The 27,234-nt window shown below is 44.1% G+C and overlaps 1 protein-coding gene across 4 annotated transcripts in view; it reads right to left on the reverse strand.

Annotated features, from left to right (window-relative positions):
- The window catches only part of Frmd5 (FERM domain containing 5), a 303,923-nt gene that overhangs the window by 33,935 nt on the left and 242,754 nt on the right, over window positions 1-27,234 (reverse strand). For 3 of the 4 annotated variants that reach the window (XM_077799893.1, XM_026391717.2, XM_026391701.2), the window contains exons 2-4: window positions 9,326-9,430; window positions 4,498-4,540; window positions 4,205-4,283 (exon numbers count right to left, since the gene is read on the reverse strand). In XM_077799893.1, coding sequence (XP_077656019.1) covers window positions 4,205-4,283; window positions 4,498-4,540; window positions 9,326-9,430 — 227 coding nt within the window. Of the gene's footprint in view, window positions 1-4,204; window positions 4,284-4,497; window positions 4,541-9,325; window positions 9,431-27,234 lie in introns of those variants that run through there. The other variant, XM_026391731.1, reaches the window with a different exon arrangement.

Raw genomic sequence — 27,234 nt, forward strand, 5'->3', positions numbered from 1 at the left:
TTAATGAGTTAATCCTTAAAACACCTCTATGAGATAACTGCCATCCTTGTTCCCGTTTAATAGACGGGGGAAACTAAGTGCTCATGGATACTGTTGCTTTTCCTGTCTATAAATTAAGAATGATCCAGGATTTGAACCCAGGTCTTTATGGTTTCTTCAACCAGGGGCTAGCAAATTATGGCTCACTGCCAGACTTTCCAATGAAATAACATTTTATTTGGATACAGACTTGCTCATTCATTTATGTATTGTCTGAGGCTACTTTCACACTACAATGACAAAACTGAATAGCTATGATGGAGAAGGTATGACCCCCCAAAACCAAAATACTTACTATCTGGCCCATTATAGAAAAAGTTTGCCAATCCATTTTAGCCTAAGCTAGGCTCAAATGATGTTCACTGAAAGAATAATTGACCTAATGACTCCATTTGTTATGGTTTAGATATCAGGTATCTATCCCCCAAAAGCTCATGTATGAGATAATGCAAGAAAGTTAAAATGTTTGGGTTATGAAAGCCTTAACCTAATCAGTGCATCGATCCCCTGATAGAGATTAAATGGAGGTGACCAAAGGTAGGTAGGGTTTGGCTGGGGGCAAGCCTTTGGGGTACATATATTTTGTACCAGTGAATGGAGTAGTGGCTCTCTCTCTGCTTCCTGGTGTGATGTCTTGAGCCATTTTCCTCATCATGACTTTCTGCCATGATGTTCTGCCTTCCTTAGGGCCCTGAGGAGTGAGCCAGCCATCTATGGACTAAGACCTCTGAAACTGTGAATGCTAAATACACCTTTTCTCCTCTAAAATTTTTTTGTTAGTTCCTGTTGTCACAGTGGTGAAAAAATTGACTAAAATGCCATTGGTGAATGTACACTGTCACTCACTGTATTAAGTCTTTTGAGCCCCTGGTGTGTGGCGGACACTTTGCTTCCCTGTAAGGTGGGGCTCCACTTGTACTCTGTTTCCTTTTATCACTTGATCTTTCCAAAGAGTTCATATACCTGCAGTCCCTGAAAAAGCTAAATCTGGTGCCTAATCCCCCATTTTATCAGTCTTCTCTCCAGCCTAGACAAGAAAATCTATTTATTACTTTTAAAAATGACAAAAGAAATTAATCAGGATTTGGAAACCAAATTTATCCTCTGGGAAGAATCCAAGACATGAATTGAAGCGCAGTTCTTCACTCCCTGCTTCATCCCCTTTTCTCAATCTGGCTTTATAGGAATGGCTGAGATGGCAGTGAAATTTAGGACCGACATTGCCAGGAAAAAAAAAAAAAAAACAACACACTGACAGCTAAATTAGTTTGGCAGGAAGGTGGGATAAAGGGATCTAAGCCAGGAATGAATTATGGGTATTAAGTGAGGCTGGGGAAGGTATCTACTCTCTTAAGATCAGTAGGGACGTGAATGAGAAACACAGCTCATTCCATGGCCCTGCAGAATGCCCCAGGGAAGGGGTGGCATGAACAGCACAAATCAGGGCGAGGCACCCTGTGGTTCATGCCACTGACAATGCTGGGAAAGAAGGCTGGTAAGGTGAAGAGAGGGGAAATTGTCCAAGGTGGTTAGCATGCATGCATGCAGATGGGAGAGAAGCTCATAAACCTGCCAGTGTCCAGGTTTGCTGACTTGGTGAGAGGCCTGGCCATGGTCCCAATGCTGCACTTACATGGAGCATGTAATCAATCTAGCAGCAAACACATTGAGCTGTTGCTCGGAGAAAGGCTCACTGGGGGTATATCAAGAAGCAAAATACACTAGTATAGTAGTTACTCCTGCCAACAATCCTAAGAAGAATAGATATTACTAGCCCCATTTTATAAATGAGTTATCCAACGGTCAGAGAAGTTAAATATCATGTCCGAGCCCAGCAGCCAAAAAAAATAACTTGTTGGACCTGAGCTCCCAGGTTTGTTCTGCTTCTTGGGTAGGAGGGTCTGAACATTAATATAAGATAGTGACATTTGATTTGGAAAACTGTATTAAGAACTCCTCCTAAAGACCAGTAGAACCACATATTTTTGTCTTTCAATCAAGGAAAGTGATGTTACCGATAGCTCACAGATTTGCATTAGATCAATCCTTTTAGCCCCACTGTTGGTTCAGTGAAGTGGAGACCAGGTAATCCTGATTTTGGTGTTAGGATGTGAGGAACTGGGCTTTCAACAAGAATGTGTTAAGTTTGTTTGGGAAATGTGAACAGGCACATAGGGGTCTCCCCTGGCACCTTCAGTGAGGGCTGGGGCTCAGAGCTGAAGTGGACTAGCACTTTAACAAAACACCTCTCTGGTTAAGTTGCAAGAAAGTTTAGAGGTAAAATGTTTGGGTTATGAAAGCCTTAACCTAATCAGTGTATTGATCCCCTGATTGTGAAACATTGGTTCTGCCCTCATTTACTGTCTGAAGCTACAGGGTTGCTTATTAATATGGATGGGGTTAGTTTTTTTTTTTTTTTTTTGTAGTTGTAGATGGACAGAATGCCTTTACTTTATTATTATTATTTTTTAAATTTTTATGTGGTGCTAAGGATCGAACCCAGTGCCTCTTGCATGCTAGGCAAGTGCTCTACCACTGAGCTACAGCCTCAGCCCCTGGGGTTAGTTTTTAGACACAAGTGAGAGTCACCCCACTTTTATGAGGATAGGCAGAGCCTGCAGTTTCTATGCCCCATAGGGAACATGGGGTTTGGTTCTAGCTACTACACACCTCACTATCCTCAGTGCTTTAAAGTAAGTGGGTGCACAGAAAGATCCACACAGGATCTTTCTGACTCCATCAGAGGAAGATTCCCACAACCCATGCTGGGCCCATGTAAGAAACCCCTTCCTTCCTTGTGCTACTTATTTTCCTTACACTGCTTCCTGTTCATTGTCCTTTTCTTTTCCATTTCCTGTTTTCCTTTCTTAGGGAAACTTTTGCTCTTTTCTCTTTCCCTGGTCTTCTGTTTTGTTTGTTTTGGCTTTGGTTTTTGCACTGGGATTTGAACCAGGGCCTTACACATGCTAGGCAAGTGTTGAACCACTGAGTTGCATCCTCAGCCCTTTTTATTTTATGTTATTTTATTCTGAGACAGATTTCTTGCAAATTGCCCAGGCTGGCCTTGAACTTGCAATGCTCCTGCTTCAGCCTCCAGAGCAGCTGGGATACGAGGTGTATGCCACCACACCTTTTGCTCTTTTCACCTGATGGAAAGCATGCTCTTCAGAATGGCAATGAAAATAATTCTATATTATTCCTTTCTTTTTCCCTCTTTCTTTTCTTTGGGATTTTCCTAAGTAGTTTAGGATCCAGAAATAGATCTCCAAGTCTGTGCAGGACAAGCCATCAATATGACAGCAATAGCCTCATTCCTATCTTTGCCATCTCCACGATTGCAGGGAAGGGATTTGAGCTGTTGGCGCCATCTCTTCCTCAGTTCTACAACTCCCTGGCATTACTCTTCGCCTATGGCCCCCACCAGCTATAGGTAACATCAAGATTTTGCTTATGTTGAAATAAGGACTCCCTGTTATAGAGAGCTCCCGAATCTTTGAGGTGAGACTTTTAGTGTGAATTTGGCTCCGATATACAAAGACCTGGGGAAGCTCTGAAGCTCCTATTCACTGACCCTCTTGCAGGATGGTTGTGGGCACACAGGCTCTTTCTCATCCTTGAGTGGTGCTGGACGAGATAGAATTCATGTTATGTAGCTGTCTGCCTGCCTCAGAACATGATCCTCACAATAAAGAGTTTATCACGGACCTGTTCTAATGGCACACCAGAGTTTACACAGTTGGATTTAGAATCTTCCGTATTTCCCAGCCTGTCTTTCAATATCAGGCCTTGGCGTTTCCTCCACTAGACTTTTGGAGTCTATCTTCCAAAATAAGAAGCAACCCAGCTTTCTCCAAAAATGTCTAAAGCAGCCATATCATAGGTACCAGAAAGATGCTTTTGATTATTTAGTTCCTCCAGACCCCCTCAGAGTGAGCAGGCAGAGATGAAGTATTCACATTTGAAGGAAGTTCATACTGCTCTGGTTCCACTGAGGGGTGAGCTAAGAAACAATGTGGCAATGAAATACAGAAGTGGGTTCTAGTAGAAAGGGTTCCTTCCTAAATAGTTCCTTCATAAAGAGTTAGGAGTGTCCACATCAGAGGATCTGAAGTCACAGCCCTTTCTGACAGGTCTCAGTAGCTGGGGGCAGTGTGTGCAGCCTCACCTTGTTATTTCTTCTTTCAGAGCAGCAGGGTCTGCGGGGTAAAATTTCACACGGAAGCACATGGTGAATGGAGGCTGGGCTGCAGAGAAAAAGGAGTCCATTAGGGAGACCCTCTCCCAGAACATGTCCCCCCAATGTGCTGAGGCCGCTGAACCTCCAGAAGAAAATCCTCAATTAGGGCCAGCTTTTACTCAGAGGAGGGGAAAATCATATATGTAGACTTCTGACATTTGGGAGGCGTGTCCACCCACCCCAAGGGTGAGGCTTTAGTTTTTTTCATACAGAATACTTACATCTCAGCTGCTTCACAACCGACTTTGTAAACTCCAACCAATGCTGAAACAGAGAACGCAGGACATGAAAACCCTAATGAGAAGCAGTGTCAAGTGTAACTTGTTTTATCCAATTGAAATAACTAGACAGATTATAGCCTAGGGTAAAAGCTGTCCAAAAGCTTGTGAAATATAGGCTTGGAGAGTAAAGAGTGATATGATTTTCTGAAATAAGCGCCCCATGGAGCCAGCTGTGAGGCGGGGAATAGCTCCAGCTTCACATGCCATCTCTGGGCTTCCCTGCAAAGTCTGCCTTCTTTATAAAGCAGGGTGCCAATGTTCTGAGCCATGTTCCTGGCATGCCAGCAGGCATCAATGATTGTACATCTGTGTGGTGGGGACAAAGGCCCACCCGGCCCAAGCAGAGAAATGCTGCGCTCACTGGGTGTTGTGTGTTGGGTACTGAATTTGTTTTTGCGAGGAGTGGGGGGCAAAAGAGTGGGATAGAGGCTATTGGCAGCAACTCTAGAAAGTATTGACAAGAGGAAATTTCATAAATGGAGAGAAGTCAGAGATGGCTGGCATATACTTCCATTTTTGTTTGAATAACATAGATTGCCAAACCTTGTGTTAGAGAACACATACTCATGATTCCTTGGCATACGGGGATGTTTAAAGTCTAAGTTTCATAAGATAATTAACCACAACCAATGTGTAGAATTCTATCCTGTTCCCCGGGATGTTCATAGGATACAGTGGTGATACATTTTTCCCCATGGTACTTATGTTTTGGGGAAGGAGGCAACAAGATCATTCTATATCTGTTTCTTAATTCTACATGGGGCCTTCATACAATTTATTATTGATATTTTTTTTGTTTTTATGCTAAGCAGGTAACTTGTCACTTTGCAGAGGGCTACAACTGCTATTATTTGGGTTTTCATTGCCCATAAGTAGCTTAAGGCCATAGATGTAAGCTCCAGGAGGGCAGGAAACTATCTTAATTACCACCTGTGCCTAGCACAGTGCTCAACACATAGCTGCTAAATGGACAAGGGGACTGGGTCCACGCTTTCCTTTTTTCTGGCTATTTCCCTTTAGTGTAATGTCTTGGCAGAGTCCTCCCTCTGGCAGGAAAGCGGCCAAGGCCATGCAGACGGTATCCTGGCCTCCCTCGATTCCCCGCTCTTACCTTCTGGGCTGGGCTGTGGGTCATGTAGTTAATGGACCCACTAAGAGCCAGTTCATCCGTCAGCTCCACATGGATAATCTGGGCTGACATTCTGCTCTCTTGCTTCCTCTGATCTGAGTTCCCACGAGGCTGGCAACTCATTATAGCCACTCAATGTGGTTAAGAGGTCCTTCTCACATTACATGGCCCACCGTGGCTCCGCTTCGCAGGGAAGCAAAGGCAAGAGATGAAATTGTACAGAAACAACTGGGGTTCCAGGCTGTGCCTGTGAAGGCGGAGGAGGCCTATCTGTTCAAAGCACACCGGAATTGTGTACAGTGAAGGAACGTAGCAAATGTCAGGGGCTCAGTAAACAGAACGCCCTAGCCATTAGACTGAGAGATTAAAAGAAATAAACAAAGGAAGATAGAAATTAAAAGGAAGGACTCTGAAAAGGCATTATCAGCAGAGGGCAGATGGAGCTGAATGACAAAAAGGCAACTCCCCTTGGCAATAGCTGGAGAGAAGACTTTAGCTTGTGTGTAGTGAGAACTCAAGAAAGGACTGAGGCTGGAGGAAGTTAGGCAGGGCTGGGAAGGGAGTGGAAAGCTGTCACAGCCTGTCCAAGGGGTGTCAAGGGTTCAGTGGAGAACTCTTGAGAGGATCCCAAGAATATGATAATGCCCAGAGTTGCTTTTTCAGCTGCCTGGTTAAATCTGGGTCCCAGAATCCCTAGCAAACTAATAATGTTAGGTTCTGGGAGAAAGGATCAGGAGAGGAGGTGAAGAAGATTCACAGAGGGGGGTTTCCTGCTGCATTTGAGTAAATGGGTCACAGTGATACAATCTTCAGACACTGGGACTTTGAAAGGGTGCACTGGAAAGTCAAAGGAAGGCAGAGGCTCTAGGTCTGAGTCAGAAACAATGGGGAAAGGGCATGAGGGCAGCTCCTTCAGGAGAGACAAGGAGAGTTCCAGACATATGGAGACTCCTACTGAGCAAGCAGTGATGTGGGGATGGACCCTAGCGCCAGGTTGTGACTACCTTTATACCCCGGGGAGCTGGGAGCTCACTTCCTTCACCTCCACTATGAATCGACGGAGTAGGGTAACTTCTCTTTACCAGTCTGTTTGCCTAAGACCCGAGACGCCCTCTCAAGCCTCTGCCAGCACAGCACTCCCCACCCCCCAGGTGCAGAGTGCACTGCTTGCCACGGCTGCCAGGTGTGACTCCAGTGGGGCATCTGAGAAACCACACAGGCTCTGCATTCAGACAGGTCTGAGCTTGAGACTGGCTTTGCTATTTATCTTGGTTGGGGGTTACTTAACCTGTCAGAGACTTCACTGACTCACCTGAAGAATGGGTATCATAATTACAAACACTGGTTCCCATAATCTTAAGGATTACATGAAATAATATATGTGCAGCTCTTAGCTTAGTGCCTGAGACAACTCAGTGCTCAGTGTTCATCAGCCGAAAGGGCCTGGTGTGTGTTCACAGCAGAGCCTGGCACACAGTAGGCATGTCATAAATGTTTAGTCCTCCTCTTTCCCATTTCCTTCTCTCTCTAGCTCTTCTACCTTTTAATCTTTACCACCTCCATGTATATTCTGATTCTCCTCAAGTACATTCTAGTCTAAAAAACAAACAAACAAATAAATAAATCTACAGGACCTTTCTTTTAAAAAATATTTATTTATTTTTTTTAGTTGTAGGTTGACACAATACCTTTATTTTATTTTTTAATGTGGTGCTGAGGATCAAACCCAATGCCTCATGCATGCTAGGTAACTGCTCTACCTCTGAGCCACAATGCCAGCCCACATTTTGCCCTTTTTGTTTCACACACTAGAACCTCTAGGAAATGAATAGATTTTAGGGTAATGGACTTTCCTTTTTAGGAACAGAAAGCTCAGACCAAACAAACACACACTAGATATAACAAAGCGGTCTACCATTTTATTGTGAATGGCTCCTACAGTAGGATGAGGGACATGTAGCTTCCTGGCATCAACGTATTTTTTCTGGCCTTCTGCTTAGTCTAGAGCTAAGAAGCGTATTTATGTCATTGAGTGGAGCTTTTATAGAGTGAAGGGCTGACCCCACCACTACTTCCCAAACACTGACGCTGCTCAGAACTCTGGGGGCTGGGAGGAATGAAACACATCAGAGAGAAGCTGGGGCAGGGCTAGTCAAAGGAAAGGGATATGGTCCTTTAGATTCTTCCCTGAAGCTCGTGTGTTTAGTACATAACCCTAGATGTAATCTGCAAGACAAAATGGTTCAGGGCATCAAAGAAAAACAGCACAACTCTGACATGGTGAGGGGCATATCCACTCAGTGTCGTGACCCCCCCACAGTGCAGGGATCTGCCCCCTGAAGATGGTGGAGACAAACCCCATGTTTGAATTTGAAGGAACTCCTGGACCCATAAAAGGAGGGCCCTCTGGTATTTGTGATACTGTTTTTTTGGAAAATGGCAGATAAACATAGGTGGTGAGAGGCTGGATGCTTCTGCATATTTTCCCACTTTAATGTGGATATGAAGAGCGCATCCCCACAGACAGCAAAGGGAGGATGAACAGAAATTATAGCAACTGCAGATATGGGCAAGATGGGCAGATGGAAGTGAGAGAGAGGGCACTCTAAATCATTAACTCATTCATCCCTTCCTTCTTCAGCAAATGCTCCTTGAGCATCAACAACATTCCCGGCTGTGTGCTGGTTACATGGAAGACAGTGATGAGTAAGAAAATCTAAGTCCATGCCCTTGGGGGAACTCACACATTTGCAGGGAACACAGGTAATTGCAGCAAGGTATTATAAGTACTATGACAGGATACAGGTCCAGAGAAGGCCTTTAATACAGAGCAGGGTTAGAGAAGACTTCCTGAGGAAGTGAGAGTCCACAGTAAGATCTTAAGTGTGAAATGGAGGTAGCCAGAAGGAAAGTGTGGAGTGCAGAGAAGTGAGGAAAAGGAGAAGCATTTTCCAGCAGCGGAGCTGAAAAGATGAAGGCTCTGGAAAGAAGGCATGGTGTGTCTGGAGAGCCACAGTATTGCCTGGCTTCACTGCAGCAGGGAGGAGAAGGTCAAGGGAGGTGAAGCTGGGGATGAAGTAGAGGCTAAGGATAATGGGCTTGTTCCTGTATCTGTCTGGAGCATCACAGTCTTGTCAACGCCTGTTATCTGCAGAACTGCCTTTGTTACACAGAGCAGAGCTGGAACTGCAGGATGTGCAAGGTTCTGAAGGGTCCATGTCAGTCTCTCTGTCTTTCCGAATGGGGTTGGCATGGTGCCTCAGTGAGGCCCTGCCTAACCAGAATATCGAATTATAGTCCATTTACTAGAAAGGGGGCAGGAAAAGCCCACCCAGTGCACTTGGCCCTAAGACCATGACACTATCCCATCTGCTATGCCTCAAACCAGGCTACTTTGGGCAAATCACTTAAGCTCTTTAGGCTTCCATTTCTGCACGTGTAAAATGCCAGACTTCTCTAGATGAGCCCTAGCTAAGGTGCTTCCAGGTCTAATGCTATGATTTAAAGCAAAGGCATTCAAGTGCAGGGTCTGGCTGGTCCCTGACTCCCAAGGCTAAACTCTGAATATGAATAATAATTTAAGAATTCAGGCTTATTAACTGACCTTCTGCTCCCTTTGTGCTTTGAATTTTGACTTACCCGCTGCTTATCTGGGTCCACAAAGCGGATCCCAAAATAGTCTTTCTCAAGTAGGTTCAGGTGGTGGCAAAGAAGGTCAAACAGGTACTGGCCTTTGGCATCTCTCTGAAAAAAAAAAGCAAGCTCCATTGAGAAATGAGTGGTCTTCTTCAGCATGACTTTGTTTTTTATGGTCATTAAAAACTGTTTATAGCTGTTGCAAATGGAAATAAAGAGGGCACATGTTCACAATTGGGTCCTGCATTAGACAGTCTCTGGAATTCTGAGTCTTTCAGCACTTGGAAGAAGCCCAACAACCCCTCCCGCCCCCCCACCCCCACCCTGTGTGCTCCCCCCTCCCCCTTCCCCTCCCCCACTAAAATGTCAAAGAATTTGGCATAGAGTCAGTAAGCCAAGTTCCAATGTCTAAGGCACAAATATCTCTTAAACAGGGAGGAACAGGCAACTTCAGCTTGGAATACAGCAGGAATAATATCAAATCCAGCAGGCTCTGCCTCTAAAGGCTATCTTGAATTCGTCCACTTTTTCCTTCATCTCCATTCCCAACTCCATAGGTAGAACCACCACCATTTCCCAACTGGACCACTGCCAGAGTCTCTAAGGAATTATCTGCTTCCACTCTTTCCTTGCTTAGTCCATTTTCCACACAGCAACCAGAGTGATCATAATTTTACAATGTCTTTTTGCTGAATAAGTAACACAGGCGCATTGTACTCTATTGAAATGTACAAAAGAACATAGTATACTATGAAGAGTTAGTTTTGCTTCCACTTTAGTCTCCAGTTTCTAACCCCAGAAGCAACCCACTACCAACTTCTTGTGTATCTTTTATGTGATATTTTCTATATAAGGTAAACCTATATATGTGGACATCTTCTCTTTAAAATACATTTTCAAACTTTTTTTTTTTTTTTTTGGTACTGAGGATTGAACCCGGGGTGCTCAACCACTGATCTACATCCCAGCCATTTTTAATATTTTATTTAGAGACAGGGTCTTGCTGAGTTGCTAAGTGACTCACTAAGTTGCTGAGTCTGGCTTTGAACTTGAAATCCTCCTGCCTTAGCCTTTCAAGTCGCTGGAATTACAGGCATGTGCCACCACATCTGGCATCTTCACACTATTTTTTTTTTTGCAGTGCTGGGGATAGAACCCAGGTCATCACACATGCTAAGCAAGAGCTCTACCACTCAGCTACATTCCTAGCCCCTCTTTGCAGTAAGTTGTTATTATTATTATTATTTATTATGTTGGCACTGGGGATTGGACCCAAGGGCACGTTACCACTGAACTACATCCCCAGTCCTTTTAAAAAATTTGTTTTAAGTTTCTCAGGGTCTTGCTAAGTTGCTGAGGCTGGCCTGGGACTTGAGATCCTCCTGTCTCAGCCTCCTCAGTCACTGGGATTATAGGCATGTGCCACTGTGCCTGGCTGCAGCACAATTTTATATTTTACTCTGTTTCTTGTTCTGTTTTTTTTTTTTTTTTCCATTTAGGATATCTTGAAAATCCTTCTATAGCAGTGCATACTAATATACCTCAGACATTATCCAGTTCCACATTGATGGAATTTGTTTTAATCTATTACAAACAATGTGATAGTGAACATTCAGTGATCTTTAATTACACTCCTCACTTCTGTTTCACATTGCCAGGGTCTTTCCATTGCTCTCAGAATAAAGTCCTACCTCTGGTCATGGCCTGTAATGCCCTATGTAGCCTGGCTCCTGCCTTCTCTTTGAGCTCATCCCAAATCATTCTCCTTACTGCATTCTTGCTGTGGCCTATTCCTGAACACACCAAGGCTTTTCTGCCTGTGTCTTTGTCTTCCCACTGCCTGGCATGCTCTTCCTATAGCTCTTCTTACCCACTCTTATCCTTGAAGTCTCAGTTCAAAAGCCCCTTCTGCAGAGAGGTCTTCCCCCTAAAGGATGGCCTTTCTCTAGCTTTCCATCTCATTATTCTGTTTATGGTCTTCATAGCACTTATAATAGTCTGTAATTACCTTTTTGACTTGTTTACTTATTTGTTGTCTGCTCCTTTTTGAGACTGTAATTTTCATGAAAATGGGGCCTTTCCCCAGGTCAGCACAGGTCCTGATAGAAGGCAGGAGGTCCTCAATGGTTATTTGTTGAATAAATTATTGAATGAATAGCAGGTAGAAGGTTGGCTACAAGGTTTTACAAAATGTTAAGATGTTAGGTTGTTTATAACCCATAACTTCTACTTCAGAGACCTGCCTCGGTATCTAGGATGACTGGAAGAATGACTTGCAGGGAACTGTCAGAACATCTGAAGGCCTGCAAAGCATCCATCTCTAGGTCTGTCCCCCATGACCTCTGTAGTTCCGCTGACTCACTCTGGCCTGTCCATGTCTAACTTTGTATCCAAATTGAGGCTGTCTTATAAGATCCAAAGATCTCACCTGTACCAAGGTGAGATTTATATGTGTACCAGGGCCGTGGTACAGAAGGATCTGGCCTGGTTCCAAGAAACAGGTCTTAAAGACATGCCTGTTCATGAAAGGTTTACATCTCCCCTCAGCCTCTTCTGCTGGCTCACCCTACATTATTGAAGGAGAACTAGGGCAGGATACCAAACCTCTCACAAATATCTTAAGAAGCTTATCTTTGCAGGGATGGAAGGATGAGTGGTAGACAGCTCAGCTAAAGGAGGAGGGACCATGTGGGTGCCTCCCTCTCCTGTTGGCTTCACACTTCCTATGTGTGTGTGGGGGGGGGGGGCGGGCGGTGGTACCAGGGATTGAACCCAGAGGCACTTAATCACTGAGTTACACCCCCAGCCTTTTTTTTTGTTTTATTTAGAGACAGGGTCTTGCTGAGTCGCTTAGGGCCTCACTAAATTGCTGAGGCTGGCTTTGAGCTAGTGATCCTCCTGCCTTAGCTTCCAGAGCTGCTGGGATTAGAGGTGTGCGTCACCACCTGGCTCCCCTCTCTACTTCTGAAGTAGTGGTCCCATTCCCATACCCTTTGGTTTCCCACAAGAAAGAGCTACTCTCAGGGCAGAGATTAGGAATCACATCAGGACTCCTGGGTGTGGGCCACAAACTGGGTCTCACCACTTGCTCACTGATGCCTCAGAGCTTAAACTTGTGTTTAAGGCTCTCTGAGAGTGGAGGAAATATGTTCAACTCTATCCCACGCAACACATCCTACACTATTATCTCTTTCAGAAAAACGGAAATGGAATTGTACAAAATGCATATTGTGATTATTTTCCTCTACAAATTTTACTTTGCACCAAGCTGGCTACTACATTTGGGATCAGCTAGCATGAATTTTAATGGCTGAAGGAGCTTGTTTCCATCCATACAGCAATCACATTATAGGAGCCTGGGAAATAGCCATGGGGAAACTGCTTCTGTCATGGAAATCACAAGGACTTTTAATAAGAATCCTACCTTCCACAACTCATTCTCAGGGGCTGGCAGCTCAGATGTACTTGTAAGGCTCTCAGCTGCTTAAGAACCTTAGATTTAGTCGATCCAACTATAGAGTTTTCCCACTTCACAGGAAGAAAATGGAAGCATGGCTTTTCTCTTGTAGGAATTAGGAAACAAGAACCTATCCCATTACACATTCCCTGTAGCTATAAAAAGGATCTTTCTCTGGTTATTTCTCAGCTTCTGGTGGGTTCCCCTGGTGTGCTCCCCACCAGGAGGTCATTGTTCCCTCAGGTTCCCATCTGCCTATGGTAGATGCATGGCTATGAGGCTGTTTTCGTAGACCCATAGAAAGAAGCATCTTCCTTTGCTGTTTCTCCAGGGATAGGGCTGGGTGAAGGGAGTGGGAATAGGAGGTAGAATAGAGCTGCTTCTGGCCTCCGATCTCCATGAAGTTCAAATTTCCAGCCTATACAAAGGCAGAATGACTCAGCACTGTGGAGGTACTTTCTACAACATGCCCCTCCCTTGGGGTACTTAACGCCTGTGACTGGAGAGGTGGCCTGAAGTGGACTCTGGGTGGAGTCACTTGCAGCTGTAACATCAACAATAAGCCATTGGCATGAAAAATTTTCTGAATTCTACAACTTTCTGGTCTCAGGAGTCCCCTCGCACTTACAGATGCCAGCTGTGTTCTAAGAGACCCTCCCCATGGCCTCCTATCCCTAAGTCCAGGGGTTTCTGGAATATTCTGTGCAGCCAGTTTTCTCTTTTGGTGGGATGGCAAAGCCCAGGGACTCTATCTTCTCTTCCCTTTGCCTGTAGTTACCTTGGCACTATGGCTACACTGTACTTTGTGTGCTGATTGTTGAGCCATTGATTATACTGCAGAAACAGGCACTGGTACTGACAGGTGATTACTGTTTAGTCACAAAGTCAGAGCTCCATGCCTGAGAACGTTTATCTTCAGGACAAGTGAGCTGAGGCAGAGCACCCAAATCCTTATCCTCCAGTTAAACCTCAGAGCTTATTCTCCTCCCAAGACATTATTGGGTCAAAGTAACTTATATTAAGTACTCAGTTAAAAATAAATTTGAATTTTATGAACCACAATAATACCTACACATATTTGAAAATAACAGTTCAGGTAAGAAAATCCATTTATTCTCTCCATATGGTGCACAGAACAATCCCTGAAGCTCTTAGAATCACATTGCAACAGAGGCTGGGAGAATTCTTCTTGCTCCTCCCTGGAATGTGTGATTCTGGTTTTCTATGTTTTGCCTATTCTTGAGCGAAGGGACTGAGGCAGCAAGCAGCAAGCAAGTCTGAGTCAGTGACCTAAACTTTTCAAGGTTAATTGCATTTTCTGCCTCATAATGCCTTTGAGCCAGAGAAGCTTTATTTTAACCCATCATGGATGGAGTCAGGCCCTGGCATGGTGAATCCTGATGAGGGGAGCCAACATGAAGAGAGCCCCCACTCATTAAGCTTCACCTTATCCAATCCCATCTACCTGTGAGGCACACATATTTTAAGTACCAACTAAGTGAGGCTTCGAGGGGACAAGAAGGATTACAGCTTCCTTCACCTTCAGCCACATGCTGTTAAATGGGAGCTGACTGAGGTTTCATGGGCCCCTGGAGAAGGCAGAGATAAAAGGGAAGGATTACAGAAAGTGGGCCCCTGCTGGCCAAAAGTACAAGAGGCCAGGGGTTAAAGAAGACCACACTAGCGCTGGGGTTATGGCTCAGCAGTAGAGCGCTCGCCTAGCATGTGCAGGGCCCTGGATTTGATTTTCAGCATCACATAAAAATAAATAAATAAATAAAAAATAAAGGTATCGTGTTCAACTACAACTAAAAATAAAAATATTAAAAACAAAGAAGAAGAAGACTACACTAAGATAAGGGAGCTTAGAGGAGAGGCAAGAGCTGAAGTTGTCCTCTAAGTCTGACAGGGAAAAGATTGGCACTCAGCCTCCATTCTAGCTTAAATTCATATTTAAATTTCTTGTAGGCCAAAGGCATCCTTGCTGTCCTCGTCAGAGCTCTCTAAGGGCACGTGTGTGTGCCAATGTCTGCCAGGTTAAGGAGCAGATGCTGTGTAAAAAGCTCTTTAATGTCATAGAGGAATGGACACATCAGTTCATCTTCTCAGGGCCATGGCATGAGTGAGCAGAGCAGAAAAGTGTGACTGAATTACTGGGGCAGCTCTTACCTCCCCTGGCCCCACACTACACCCAGCCCAGCTATCTGAGGCGGAGGGAGGATGAGGGGCATAAGTGCTAATTGCAGGGCCCCAGATTTCTAAACCTCAGCACCTTCCATGCTCACTTACATTTTCTTTGAAGGGAGGGAACCCCTGTGGGCTCCTGGCCCAGGAGCCCACTTTTTCTTGCTTAGTGGTAAACCAACAAAATCTATCCAGGAGCTGCTGAGGCTGCAGCTAGGAGAATAGCCAGCTCACTCTGGGAGACGGATCAGGAATCTCATTCCAGGGGGAAATACAGAGATGCCCACTTGAAGCCACACTGTCTTATGCAGCAGGCTGCCATGAATACAAAAGGGACACAGCTTAGCCCTGCCAAGGTGTTCTTCTGGGTTCCGTCTCAGAACTCGGCAGTCAGGCTGGGAAGGATGGGGCCCAAGCAGGCACTTGGTATCCAAACTGTAGCACCAGGAGGCTGCCATGGGAACAGATGACCATGTGACTCCCAGGAGAGCGGCCAAGTCCCAGAGGGTGGGAAAGCAGAGTTCAGGGGGGAAACAGGATCTGTGTTCCTTAGCCATAGTTCTTATCTAATCTTTAATACATTCAGGAACTTCTTTGCCCCAATACCCCCCATTCCACATGCAAATTGAGAGAGCAGGGTGGTTTTCATGATGCTGCACTGATGCCTGAAGGGTCAGATGCCAGGTGCAATGCTGCAGGGAGCCCTCTTGGCAGACCTTACTTAGGTCAGAGAACTGGCTTAGATCACCACCACATGGTGTGGCACTCAAAGGATGTGCACGTGGGGTGGGGGAATCACATTCAGAGGTCACTGTGTGCAAGTAAATGTCATGGGAAGGAGGACTAAGTGTTCTTTCAGCACAGATGGCCCAAAACAGACCCAACAAGGGAAAATAGGACCCTCTGAGCAGAACCTCAAACCTGCAACTGTTACAGTTTGTAAGAGCAGGGGTAACAGGAGGGCCAGACTTATTGAGATATTAATGATGATCCTTCTAGAGCTACACCATCTCATTCCTACATGGGTTCTTTTTGTCTAGTGGTTTCTGGAAGAAAAGAAAAGAAAAACAGAGCTTGGCCTGAAGAAAATCAGTTTGTCCATCTTTCCCATGGCAAGGCCATTTTTACAAATAAGGGGACAGATTCTTAGAAGCATCACCTCCACAACTTGCTACTGACCAAATAAATATGAGTTGTATTTTTCTGGCCAGTGAGAATATTTCAGAAGACTAGTAATATCATAGCTGCAGAATTACTAGAAACTTAGCCAGGCTTGCTTGGGAAAAAACAAAACAAACAAAAAGTCATTAGTTTGTGCGCAGTTCATATTCATATTCTCTCTCTCTCTCTCTCTCTCTCTCTCTCTCTCTCTCTCTCACACACACACACACACACACACACACACACACACACACCCCTTCCCATACACCTATGCTTCTCATATAATACTGCTTCAGATTACTTTTAAAGAAAGTCAACTTCCCCTTGCCCTTAACCTAAGGACAGTTTGACAACTATTTTTTTTTTTAAGTTGTGGGGAGGGGGGCAAATGCATGTTATCTGACAAATCTGGGAATTTCTGTGGATGCAGGGAGAGGCCTGGGTGGTCAGGGATTATGAGAACAGTCCATCTGTACCTATTCCCTTAACCTCATCTCCCCCACAGAAAATGATTGACCAACACCAACATAAATGATGGATCCTGAGTGGACAAACCTCATAAATAGAAGAGATTGGGATTTCTGAATCCTAGTACAGTCTCATTTTCAAGTATCCTCCCCAGAACACTTGCATTCCCTAGAACTTGAGGTGGTGGTAGGGGAACAGAGTGGAAGTACACTAGAAAGGTAAAAGCCCTGAGAACAAAAGCTAGACTTGGTCAAGGCCCTGTTCAGTTGCTCCTCCTCTGTGATCTCAGACCGGTACTGAAATCTGTCTGAACTCCAGTTTCCTTATTTATAAAACAAGACTAATACCACATCTCTAGAAGGATTATTTTTGAGGTCCCAAATAAGAGACATAATGTACATAAGAACCCTGTGAATTTTTCCTACCAACTTCCCCTGCCTCCTATGACTCCTCTTCCTTCAGAATGAATGGACTTAAACTCTATGAGGCTTCAGCAATGAGAATGTGCCCTCAAGGTACAGAAGCCCACTTTCCCTGGATAAGAACTCTGGGGTGGATCCTGGCCAGCTATTCACCTTGCAGTGTCCCCTCCCTTATAGGAATCTGACATCATTTTGGAAGTCTTCCCTAAGTGGTTCTCAAAGCACAGATCTGCATCGTCTCTATACCCCAAGGCTATGTCTCCCAGACTTGGTCAGAGAAGAGTAGAAAATATAAAATACACACAGTCAACACAAACTCCTTTAGATGCCTGGCAGTTGTTCCTCCTGCTATAGAGAAAAAAGGCAGAACCTCTTCTATGTTCCTGACATACTCTGTGAGAAAGAGGAGTTGAATGAGGTTGAAGACCAGATACCATACAATTCCAGTAGACACTGTACCTTATAATGCCTTGGTTTTGACTAAATTAAAAAGAAAAATGTATCTGGCAAAAAAATTAACTCAGAGCCTTTTGGTGGGGGAGCAGGGGGTAGTACCAGGGATTGAACTCAGGGGCACTCAACTACAGAGCCACATCCCCAGCCTTTTTTTTTTTTTAAATTAGAGACAGGGTCTCACTGAGTTGTTTAGCACCTTGCTGTTACTGAGGCTGGCTGAGGCTGGCTTTGAACTTGTGATCCTCCTGCCTCAGCCTTCTGAGCTGCTGGAATTACAGGTGTGGGCTATAAAAGTCTGGAGACTACTGGACAGTGGTGCCTGGCAACTCAGAACCTCTTAAGGAACATAACAGGTTCTCTCTGGTGTTAAAGCTATAGGAGCTGACTGTAGCACCAACCCCCTGCCCCCCACATTCTCAGGTGAATGGATGCACAACAGGATTAAGAAGGGTGAGTAGAGCCCAGGGCTCCCTGATCAGAGTCTCAAGGTCACACACAGCTGCTGGCATCCTATGCTAGGACCAGATGGATCAAGTCATTCTCACTGCTTCTCTTGAGAAGGACCGCAGCACCTCCCTTGAAAGCCCCTCATAACAGCAGATAGAAAGAAATCAATTAGGCTCCAGGGCCTGCCTCTTGGTTTCTGGTCCCACTGGTGGTACAAGGTCAGGTTTATGAATATCTCCCCTTTCCAGCACTAAATGGAAACAACCTTACTGGACCAACAATACCCAGAGGCCCAAGAGAAAAGTGAGACAGCTGGGGCCATGAGCCAAACATGGGTGGAGAGATGGTTTACTGTACAAATGCTAAGGCCTGGGAAAGCAGGAGGACAAACCCCAGATCTCTCAGTTGTGGCAGTCCCAATGGTGGAGGAGAAGAGGAAGAAGAGGAAAGAGAGGAGGCAGACAGCTAGCTTGCTCTGAAGGGAGAGTTTCCAAACAGCCTGTTATATATTCCTTCACCTGGGGATGCCTGGAGGACAGTCTGATGCTGTAGTTAGGTCCTGTAGCTTTGACTCTGGAAAGAATCTGTTATTTTAAGAGAAGCTCTGAGTTAATTTACTAAAACACATTTTACCTGATACTTTTTTCTTTTTATTCTAATCAAAGTCAAAGCATTAAAAGGTATAGTGTCTATTGAATCATGTGTATTTCATCCTCTATTGTTACTTAATAGAACTGCTCCGTACTTAGAACCAGTGGTTCTCAAACTTGAGCCTGAATCTGAGTCACTTGCCTCCAAGTGATTCTAGTTAAAACACAGATTCCCCAGCCCCCCACTGAGTGTCAGATCCAGTGGGTCTGGGGTGGGGCCTGAGACTTCTCGTTTCTAACAAATTCCCAGATAAGCCCGGTGTGGTGGTACATGCCTGTAATCCTAGCAGCTGGGGAGTTCAAAGCCAGCCCCAGCAAAATCATGGTGCTAAGCAATCCAGTGAGACCCTGTCTCTAAATAAAATACAAAATAGGGCTGGAAAGGTGGCTCAGTGGCCGAATGCCCCTAAATTCAATCCCTGGTACCCTCCCCACAAAAAGAAAAAAGAAAAAGAGCAAACAAATTCCTAGGTGATGCTGGTCTGGAGACTACTGGACTAGATCTACCCTTCTCCAGCATCTGTTGGTGACTAGTAGCTCTTGTAGCCAAGACTGCAGAGCTAAGTGGAAAAAGTGGATTTTTGAACTCTACCAGAGTCCAGCTCCATCTGCAGAATTCTCACTTTCATTTAACTCCCATGTTTTCATGTACCAAGAGGAACAACTTCAGAGCATGAGGCTGTGAGTCAAACTCTGCTCCTTCCTGCCAGGTTTTCAAATTCTGCCTTTTATGACAGTTGGCAGCTGCCCAATTCTGATGCAAGGTTCAAGTCCCCAATTACCATTTATGTTCATCGGCTAACTAGCTCAAAACTCACTGCATATTTGCTATGAATGAGATCACCGGAAAGTAACGTGAGCAGTTATCATCAACACTAATTCAGAGAAAGAGTCCCCTTCTCACCCCAGTTCTGCTGTCAGTGGCAGGAATCTATTCGAGAATGTTTCCTCTCCTGGTCTGTAGGCTCTGGTGTCTTGGAAGGAGGCTGAGTGCTGCCCTAGCCCTCTGCTTACTGCTGACTCCTGTCTACATCTGCTTTCCTTAAGGCTTCTCAGTCAGACTTTTGCCTTGATGTCATGACCAGCTCTCCCCTTCTCTCCCTTTTCCTGGAAAAGGATCCAGCTGCCCTCCATGGAGGGCTGGGGGAATATGCCCTGAATGCATAGTTCTATGCCAGAAGACAAGTCCTCCATGTTCAGCATTGAGTAGGGAATTAGGGGCAGGAGGAAAATGATGTCAGAAAGGCAAGCAATCCATTGGGCAAGTCTTTTCTCTCTGTGCCTCAGTTTTCCACCTCTTAAATGGTCTTCTGTCACTTTACATGTGCAAAATCTCTGATTCTGTTATTAGTTGACCAGAGTAATCATATTCCAGGTCTCTCTTCCCCTAAACAAAGTTGTTTTCTTTTGTTTGTTTGTTTTATTGTTTTGGTACTAGGGATTGAACCCGGGGGTATTCAACCCCTAAGCCACATCCCCAGCCCTTTTTATTTTTTATTTTAAAGCAGGGTCTTACTAGATTGCTTAGGGCCTCACTAAGTTGCTGAGCTGGCTTTGAACTTATGATCCTCTTGCCTCAGCCTCCTGAGCTGCTTGGGTCATAGGTGTGTGCCACCATGCTTGGCCTAAACAAAGATTTTAAAAAGTTTTTCCTTTTTTTGGTTGTATTTAAAAAGGATAATCAGGTAGCTCTAACAAGGTAGATGTTTAAGGCATTTATCACTAGTTTAACTAATTGAAAAAACTCAGGGCCATTGCTCACAGTAAATGGGAAGAGTAACTAAAGAGAATTCATTCAATTCTAGAAGCTGCATCTAGCTGGCCTGAGACAGTGAATACCATATGTAAAACTATTCTGCTACAATGAATTTGGTCATTTCACTTTGCATTGTGAGTGATGGAAAAGTTCTGTTAGATCCCCTGTGCATGCCTTCACCCTCACATGGTGAGGATCATTGCAGGAACTTCTCAGAGTAGATCCTGAGGCTATTACTATCCTCCTTCCTCCAAGCACTGCTTAGACTACAGTTGGCAGTGGGGACCCTGAATCATGGGAAGGCCTTAGGGGTAAAATGGCTGGGGTAAGAGTAGGGAATAAAGTTTTATTTGTATGGTCCTGTATATAGGATAGGGAACTCTTCCAATGTCCAGTTATGTAAGAAAGAAGAACTGACAGAGAAGGGTCTGATAAATGTCCCTTCTAATCTCATCCTGACAGCATCCCAGACTTAACCAGAGGCAGAGTCTCTGACCTTGGGCTGAGGTAGAAGCTGAGGGTGTGCTTTGAGATACATGCCCTAGTCCTTAAACTTGTTAGTTTCCTGTCATTCTCCCAGATGTTTCAGTGGCTAGCAGCCACAGATGTCTCTTGATCTATAAATAATTCCTGAACTTGGAAACACATCTCTCATGTACTGGCAGTGAGGTGGGGATGACCTGATGTGGTCTGGCCTTTGAAGTGTGATAGAAAGAAGCCAGACTTCTGGCTTCCTCTGCAGGAGTGACTGCTCATTTTGCATATTTTGGCAGTATTATAAATGGAGGTGAGGCAGGAGCCTTGACCCAGCAGGTCCCCCAAGGTTCCTGGAACATCCCTGTTATCTGGGTGCCTCTATATCGCAAGGCTACAATATGGACACCAAGATTTACAGAGGCACACACAACACTGGTTGAGATGTCACCATTGAAAAAACCCTGTACGTCTGCTGCCCACTGAATATTGTTATGGTTTGGGTATGAGGTATCTCCTAAAAGTTCTTGTGTGAGATAATGCAAAAAGGTTTAGGGGTGAAATGATTGGGTTATGAAACCTTTAACCCAGTCAAGTGGATTCATAAGGATTTTTAATCTCTAACTGAGTAGTAACTCTAGGCAGGTAGGGGTTGAAAGAGGGGTTGTCCCTGGGGGCATGCCTTTTGGGTTCATATTTTGTCCTTGTTTTGCAGAGCTCTCTGCTTCCTGGGTGCCGTGGTGTTCCCAGCTGCTTTCCTCCACCACACACTTCTGCCATGATGTTCTGCCTCACCTTGTGCCCAAGGAATGGAGCCCACCATCTGTGGAGTAAGACATCTGAAATCGTGAACCTCAAATAAAATTTTCCTCCTAAATCATTCTTGACCGGTCTTTTGGTCACAGCAGCAGAAAAGCTGACTAAAGCAATTGTGTTGTTTCAAGGTTAAAAAAAAAAATGAATGAAAACCACTGGGAAAAACACCAACCATATTTACTAAGTGCTTTGGGCAAGGTACTACCTGAGTGACCTCAAGGTTTAGAGATACTGAAAAAGTGACCTGGGAAAAGTCATTTCTCTCTGATCTCATTGTACTCTCTGTACCACTTCATAGTTCTACTGCCAACCTTCCCCTGTTCATGCCCACTGTCGTCTGAGGTGGAAACTTGTGTGCAGTGTTTGCATTTGTGGTCCACAGCCCACTGCCTAGCACATGGTCCTCAAGAAGTATTGGTTGATTAATTACTCAATGAGTATGACCAGGCTAATTGGCAACAGCTAGTCTTACTTGATGAGCTCCTTCCTCCTGGGTCTTCAATTTTTATTATCTGATGAAATTGTAAGGGTAAAATTTCTAAGCTGATTCTAAACTGCAAAATTAAAATGTAAAAGACCCGGGCATCGCAAAGTTCCTCTGCTACACCCAGAACCTGAAATTCCTGAGATAGTTAAGACTACTGGCCATTTAGCCTAGGGCCCTGTGCAGTTTGTCACAGGGCCCGAACCAATCAGTTTGAATGTGTACACCACCCCCCCTTAGGAATGACCAATCACCCCCGCCCCGACCTGTTCCTGCCAATGAATGTGCTAATCATGTCTCAGAGTTGTTGTTCAATTTTCCCGTGCCTCATGATGATTTGTTCTGATGTATGCAAAGCCCACCGCCCTCTCCAGAAAGTGTACTTAAGCTCTGCTTGACCTCTGCTCTGGGCTCTGGGCTGCTCTCCCTTCTTGAGTGAGCATGGAGCCCCAGCGCGCTGGAATGGATCCCCAATAAATCCCCTTTTGCCAATTGCATGGAGCCAGTCTCTTATGTGGTCTCTTTCTCCAACGCTCCGCTGGACCCTTACAAAATCAGTGTAGGAAAGAATAGAAAAGGCCTTTCCTGGAGATGGTGTCCCTGCCCAAATTAGAGTTCAATGAAACCCTAGAAGTTAACTTCAGGATTGGCTTGGTGGGTATAATCTTTGTCTAATTTGCTGATTTTAACAGCATAATATGTGTTTGGGAGGGGATGGGAAGAGGATGAGTGAGACAGGGGGCTCCTGCCTAAACAACTGAGTTCCCCAAAATATGTTTGCAATGCTGCCCAGCTCCAAAATAACTGCTTATGCCACCAACACAGTCAAGGGAAAGGAAAATAACTCTGTTTCCAGGAAGGTCTCTAACTGGGCCCTTGCCACTGGGAAGGAATTAAAAGCTCAATGCTGGAAAAGACTAATCATTACATTTGCTTAATTATATTGATGTGAACCTCATAGCCAAGTTCTTTTTAGGAAGTTAATGCTGAAGAACATTTCCCTGTGCCTGGGCTAATGTGGAAGAGGATTTAGAGTGTTTTTGAATTCTGGAAACAATCAAATGCCTTTCTATGGGCAAATTCCACATGTCTCTAGGGGTTTACTCTTTCCCTTACAGTTTTTTTTCTGATGCTTTTCCTGTCTTTCTAAAATACCTCCTGGCACCTGGCCAAGGTGCCACAGTATCTTTAGTTTTTAGCATCTTGGGTCAATGTGTGATGAATTATAACCCAGGACTGGATACCTCTGCTAAGTTAATTGTTACAGGTTAGGTTCCTTTGGAAGTAGACTCTGGAATAGAGTTTAGCATGCAGGACATTTGTTTAGAAGTGTTCTTGGGGTCAATATCCTTGGAAGGGAGGGAAGAAAAGTGGAGTGAGAGAGGTTGAGCTGCCACATAAGCTTATCACTGACTTGGCTGAACCATGGGGAGATCTGAAGCTGGGATGGCCCTTCAGAATTGCTTCAAGTTCAGTCAAGAAAGCCAGGCGTTTACACACTCACCTGAGCAGTCATTGAATAGAAATCACTGCCAACAGCACTCCTGGGGGGATCTGGGTGAAACATCAGATTCCATCACATCAGAAACCCAAAATCATAACTACCAGAGCCAACTGCTTGCAAAGCATTCTGCAAACATTAACTCTAAGGCTAACAATTTCATAAGGAAGGTTTCTATGAACCCCATTTTATAAAGAGGAAGCCAAGACCTAGTGAAGTTAACAGACCTGCATAAGACTCCACAAATAATATGTGGGACTTAAATCCAGGCCTGCTTTGCTCCAAAGCACATATTCTTTCCAAATGCCCATCCTTTAATTTTGATGGGCTGTAGCTCCATTCTCCTCTGTAACTTTTAGATGGTTTTATAATTCTTTGACTCCCTCTCTCTCAATATTTATCTATGCACATATAAAACCCCTTGGCTGAATTTTTCTCTGAACTCATTGGATCTCTTAGACCTAGGCACTATTGGTCTTGTTCCATTGGAAAACCCACTCCTGTTGGAAATAGGACAAATATTGGGTTTTTCCATGAGGACACGCACAAGAAACAGGAGTTAAAAATCTAACAGGAGTAGTGCATAGGGCACAGTCTATAAACCCAGAGACTTGGGAGGCTGAGACAAAAGGATTGCAAGCTCAAGCTCAAGGCCAGCCTTAGCAACTCAGTAAGACCCTGTCTTAAAACAGAAAATGAAAAGGACTGGGAATGGAGCTTGTGGTAAAGTACCCATGGGTTCAATCCCCAGTACAAAAACTAAACAAACAAGCAAAACAACAACAACAACAACAAAAAAAAAAAAACCTCAAAGCAAAACAAAAACCTAGCAGGAAACCAGTGATTTTCAACAATATTTGAAGAGTATGAGGTAAGAAACAAGAAGCATTTAAAACCAGATTTCTTACATTTTTCTTTAGATTTTTTAAAAAAACTAGAACATTTTTATCTTCTAGAGATTAGATGTCAGCTGGTAACCAGTTCCAAATCCCCCTTGTCTAGGGAATTGATGAGGCAGATATACCGTAAGGCTATACACACCCTTCCTATATCCCCTGAAGGCCGTAATTAATTTTGTTCTTTCTTTGCATACTCCAGATCTCCTTAATCTTCAGCATGGCCTGGAAAGGTCAAAAGAAGTCATGAATTCAAGATAAGAAAGTTTGCTGCCTCAGCAAAAAGATGCATCATTGGATGCTCTGTGGACTTTCTCTTCTGGGGTAGGGTATTTTATATGTTTTTCTCTAGACTGAACCCAGGGGCACTCTACCACTGAGCTACACCCTCAACTCTTTTAATTTTTTAAAATTTTGAGACAGGGTCTTGCTAAGTTGCTTAGGGCCTCACTAAATTGCTAAGGCTAGCTTTGAACTTGTGATCCTCCTGCTTCAGGCTCCTGAGCTGATGGGATTACAGGCATGCACCATTGTGCCTGGCTCTGGGGTGCTCTTTTTGTCAAAGATGCATACTTAGAAAAGCATGTGGCATCAGACCATGTAAGATGCAGAGTTAACTGAACAGGCTCTGGAGCTGCTTCCTCAGTGTATTCAAATCCACATGGAAGAATTCCCTTGAGGCCCTTACTTGTACCCATTCTTCTAGCCCAGGGAGACTCTAGAGATGAGGAATGATGGGATGATTCTCCAAATTTTCTATTAACTGGAAAGTGAACCTTATTTTTGGACATGGGGAGAATCTCAAATTATAATGGGAGGGTGTAACAGCAGTAAATTTATCCTGTAAATACAAGGTACAAAGGTAGTTAGGTGAAAGTGAGACTGCCAGAAAGACCTCACAGAGGAAGTGATTTACAAATTGAGTCTGAGGGAGGCATAGAAGCTTGATGGCTTGGGAGCAGATGAGATGTAGAAGGAACAGGATGTTCAGAGCAGGAAGTGCTCTAGGAATTTCAACCAACTGCCCTGGTACAAGGAGGTCTATTGCAGGAGATCAGTACTGAGAGGTGGTCAACGGCCAGTTGGTGAAGGACCATGAGTGCCCTGAGGAATTTATTCTGTAGGCGAAGGTAAGGGGTGAAAAGATTTTTAATAAGGAAAAATACTTGCATGGATTTCATGTCGGTGGAGGAGTACTGGCAGACAGTGAGTAGACATGGGAGAGCAAGTAAGAAATCATTGCCACAATCCAGGTGAGCTATGGGCAATAAAATAATGGTAATGAAGGTAAAAATATGTTGGGGAATAAAGGAATATTTAGGGGGCAGAATAAAGTGTATTTAAGTGAACACCTAAAGAAAGGAGTAAAAGTAAATTAGGAGTGGAGGACAGTTTCCACAATTTAATTTCAGCAAGGAGGGTGGGTGAATTGGTCGAAAAGCTATCTTTAAATTGAGTGTTATCATTGATGACTTTGGTGAGTGGACCATTAATCCTTTTAAGGCTTTGACTACAGAATTAATTAAGAAAATAATGAAGGAATAATTAAGATTTCTTAGATCAATCTATTGATTTATTTTTAGAATAGATTGTTTTGGCAAATCCTATCTTTAAAAAAATGTTTGCTAGAATACATTTCCTTTTTGTAGGTACCAATATTGAAGTCAATTATCAAAGCATAGAATTCATGTTTGTATAAATAAGAGAATTATACTTTTCTTTCAAGCAAGTTTTAGATGCTCTTTTCTGAGCTTCCATAGCATTCTGGGCATTCCTTCTCAATATGTTGTATCTGCCTCTCAATATGTTGCAATTATGCACTAACTTGCCATGGAGGGTTGATGGGTGGGCCAAGGATCTTGTCTTATTCTCACTGGTACACTTGATACCTGAAACACAATAGGTACTCAAGAAATGAATCTTGCCTGGCATGGTAGCACACACCTCTAATTCTAGTGGCTTGGGAGGCTGAAGCAGGAGGATTGCAGGTTCAAAGCCAGTCTCAACAATGTAGCAAGGCCCTAATCAATGATGTGAGACATAATAAAGAGTAAAAAGGGCTGGGGATGTGGCTCAGTGGTTAAGTGCCCCTTGGTTCAATCCCTAGTGAGTGAGAGAGAGAGAGAGAGAGAGAGAGAGAGAGAGAAAGAAAGAAATGAATCTAAATGAATCTGAATGGAATTGAAGCTGCAAAAATAAAAGTCATTAGTCAGGTGCGATGGTGCATGCCTGTGATCCCAGTGGCTCCGGAGGCTAAGGCAGGATCTTGAGTTCAAAGCCAGCTTCAGCAAAAGAAGTGAGGTGCTAAGCAATTCAGTGAGACCCTGTCTTTAAATAAAATATAAATTAGGGCTGTGGATGGGGATGTGGCTCAGGAGTTGAGTGCCCTTGAGTTCAACCTGTTATGCTCCCTCCCTCCAAAAAAGTCATGTCTAACAGATATAATTTGAAGTGCTCTTTATCTAGAATGGCCTGCAGAACTGAAACTAATTCCACACAGAAAACTAAGGGGTTGCTCCTGTTAACTCAGCCCAGTCTTAACAGTAACATTAAGTCTTACGTATTGGTGACCATTTTCACACCAAAGAGAGTCAATTCCAGATCTGAAATACAATACATATAGAGTTAGCCCATCATCAAGAGCTTTGGAAGCAGTATTTTCTCACCTCTAAAATTCTTTTTTTGTTTGTTTTGTGGTGCTGTGGATTGAATCCAGGGTATTGTGCACTCGAGGCAAGCA

Source organism: Urocitellus parryii, chromosome 6 (genome assembly GCF_045843805.1).
Source record: "Urocitellus parryii isolate mUroPar1 chromosome 6, mUroPar1.hap1, whole genome shotgun sequence".
Lineage (NCBI taxonomy): Eukaryota > Metazoa > Chordata > Mammalia > Rodentia > Sciuridae > Urocitellus > Urocitellus parryii.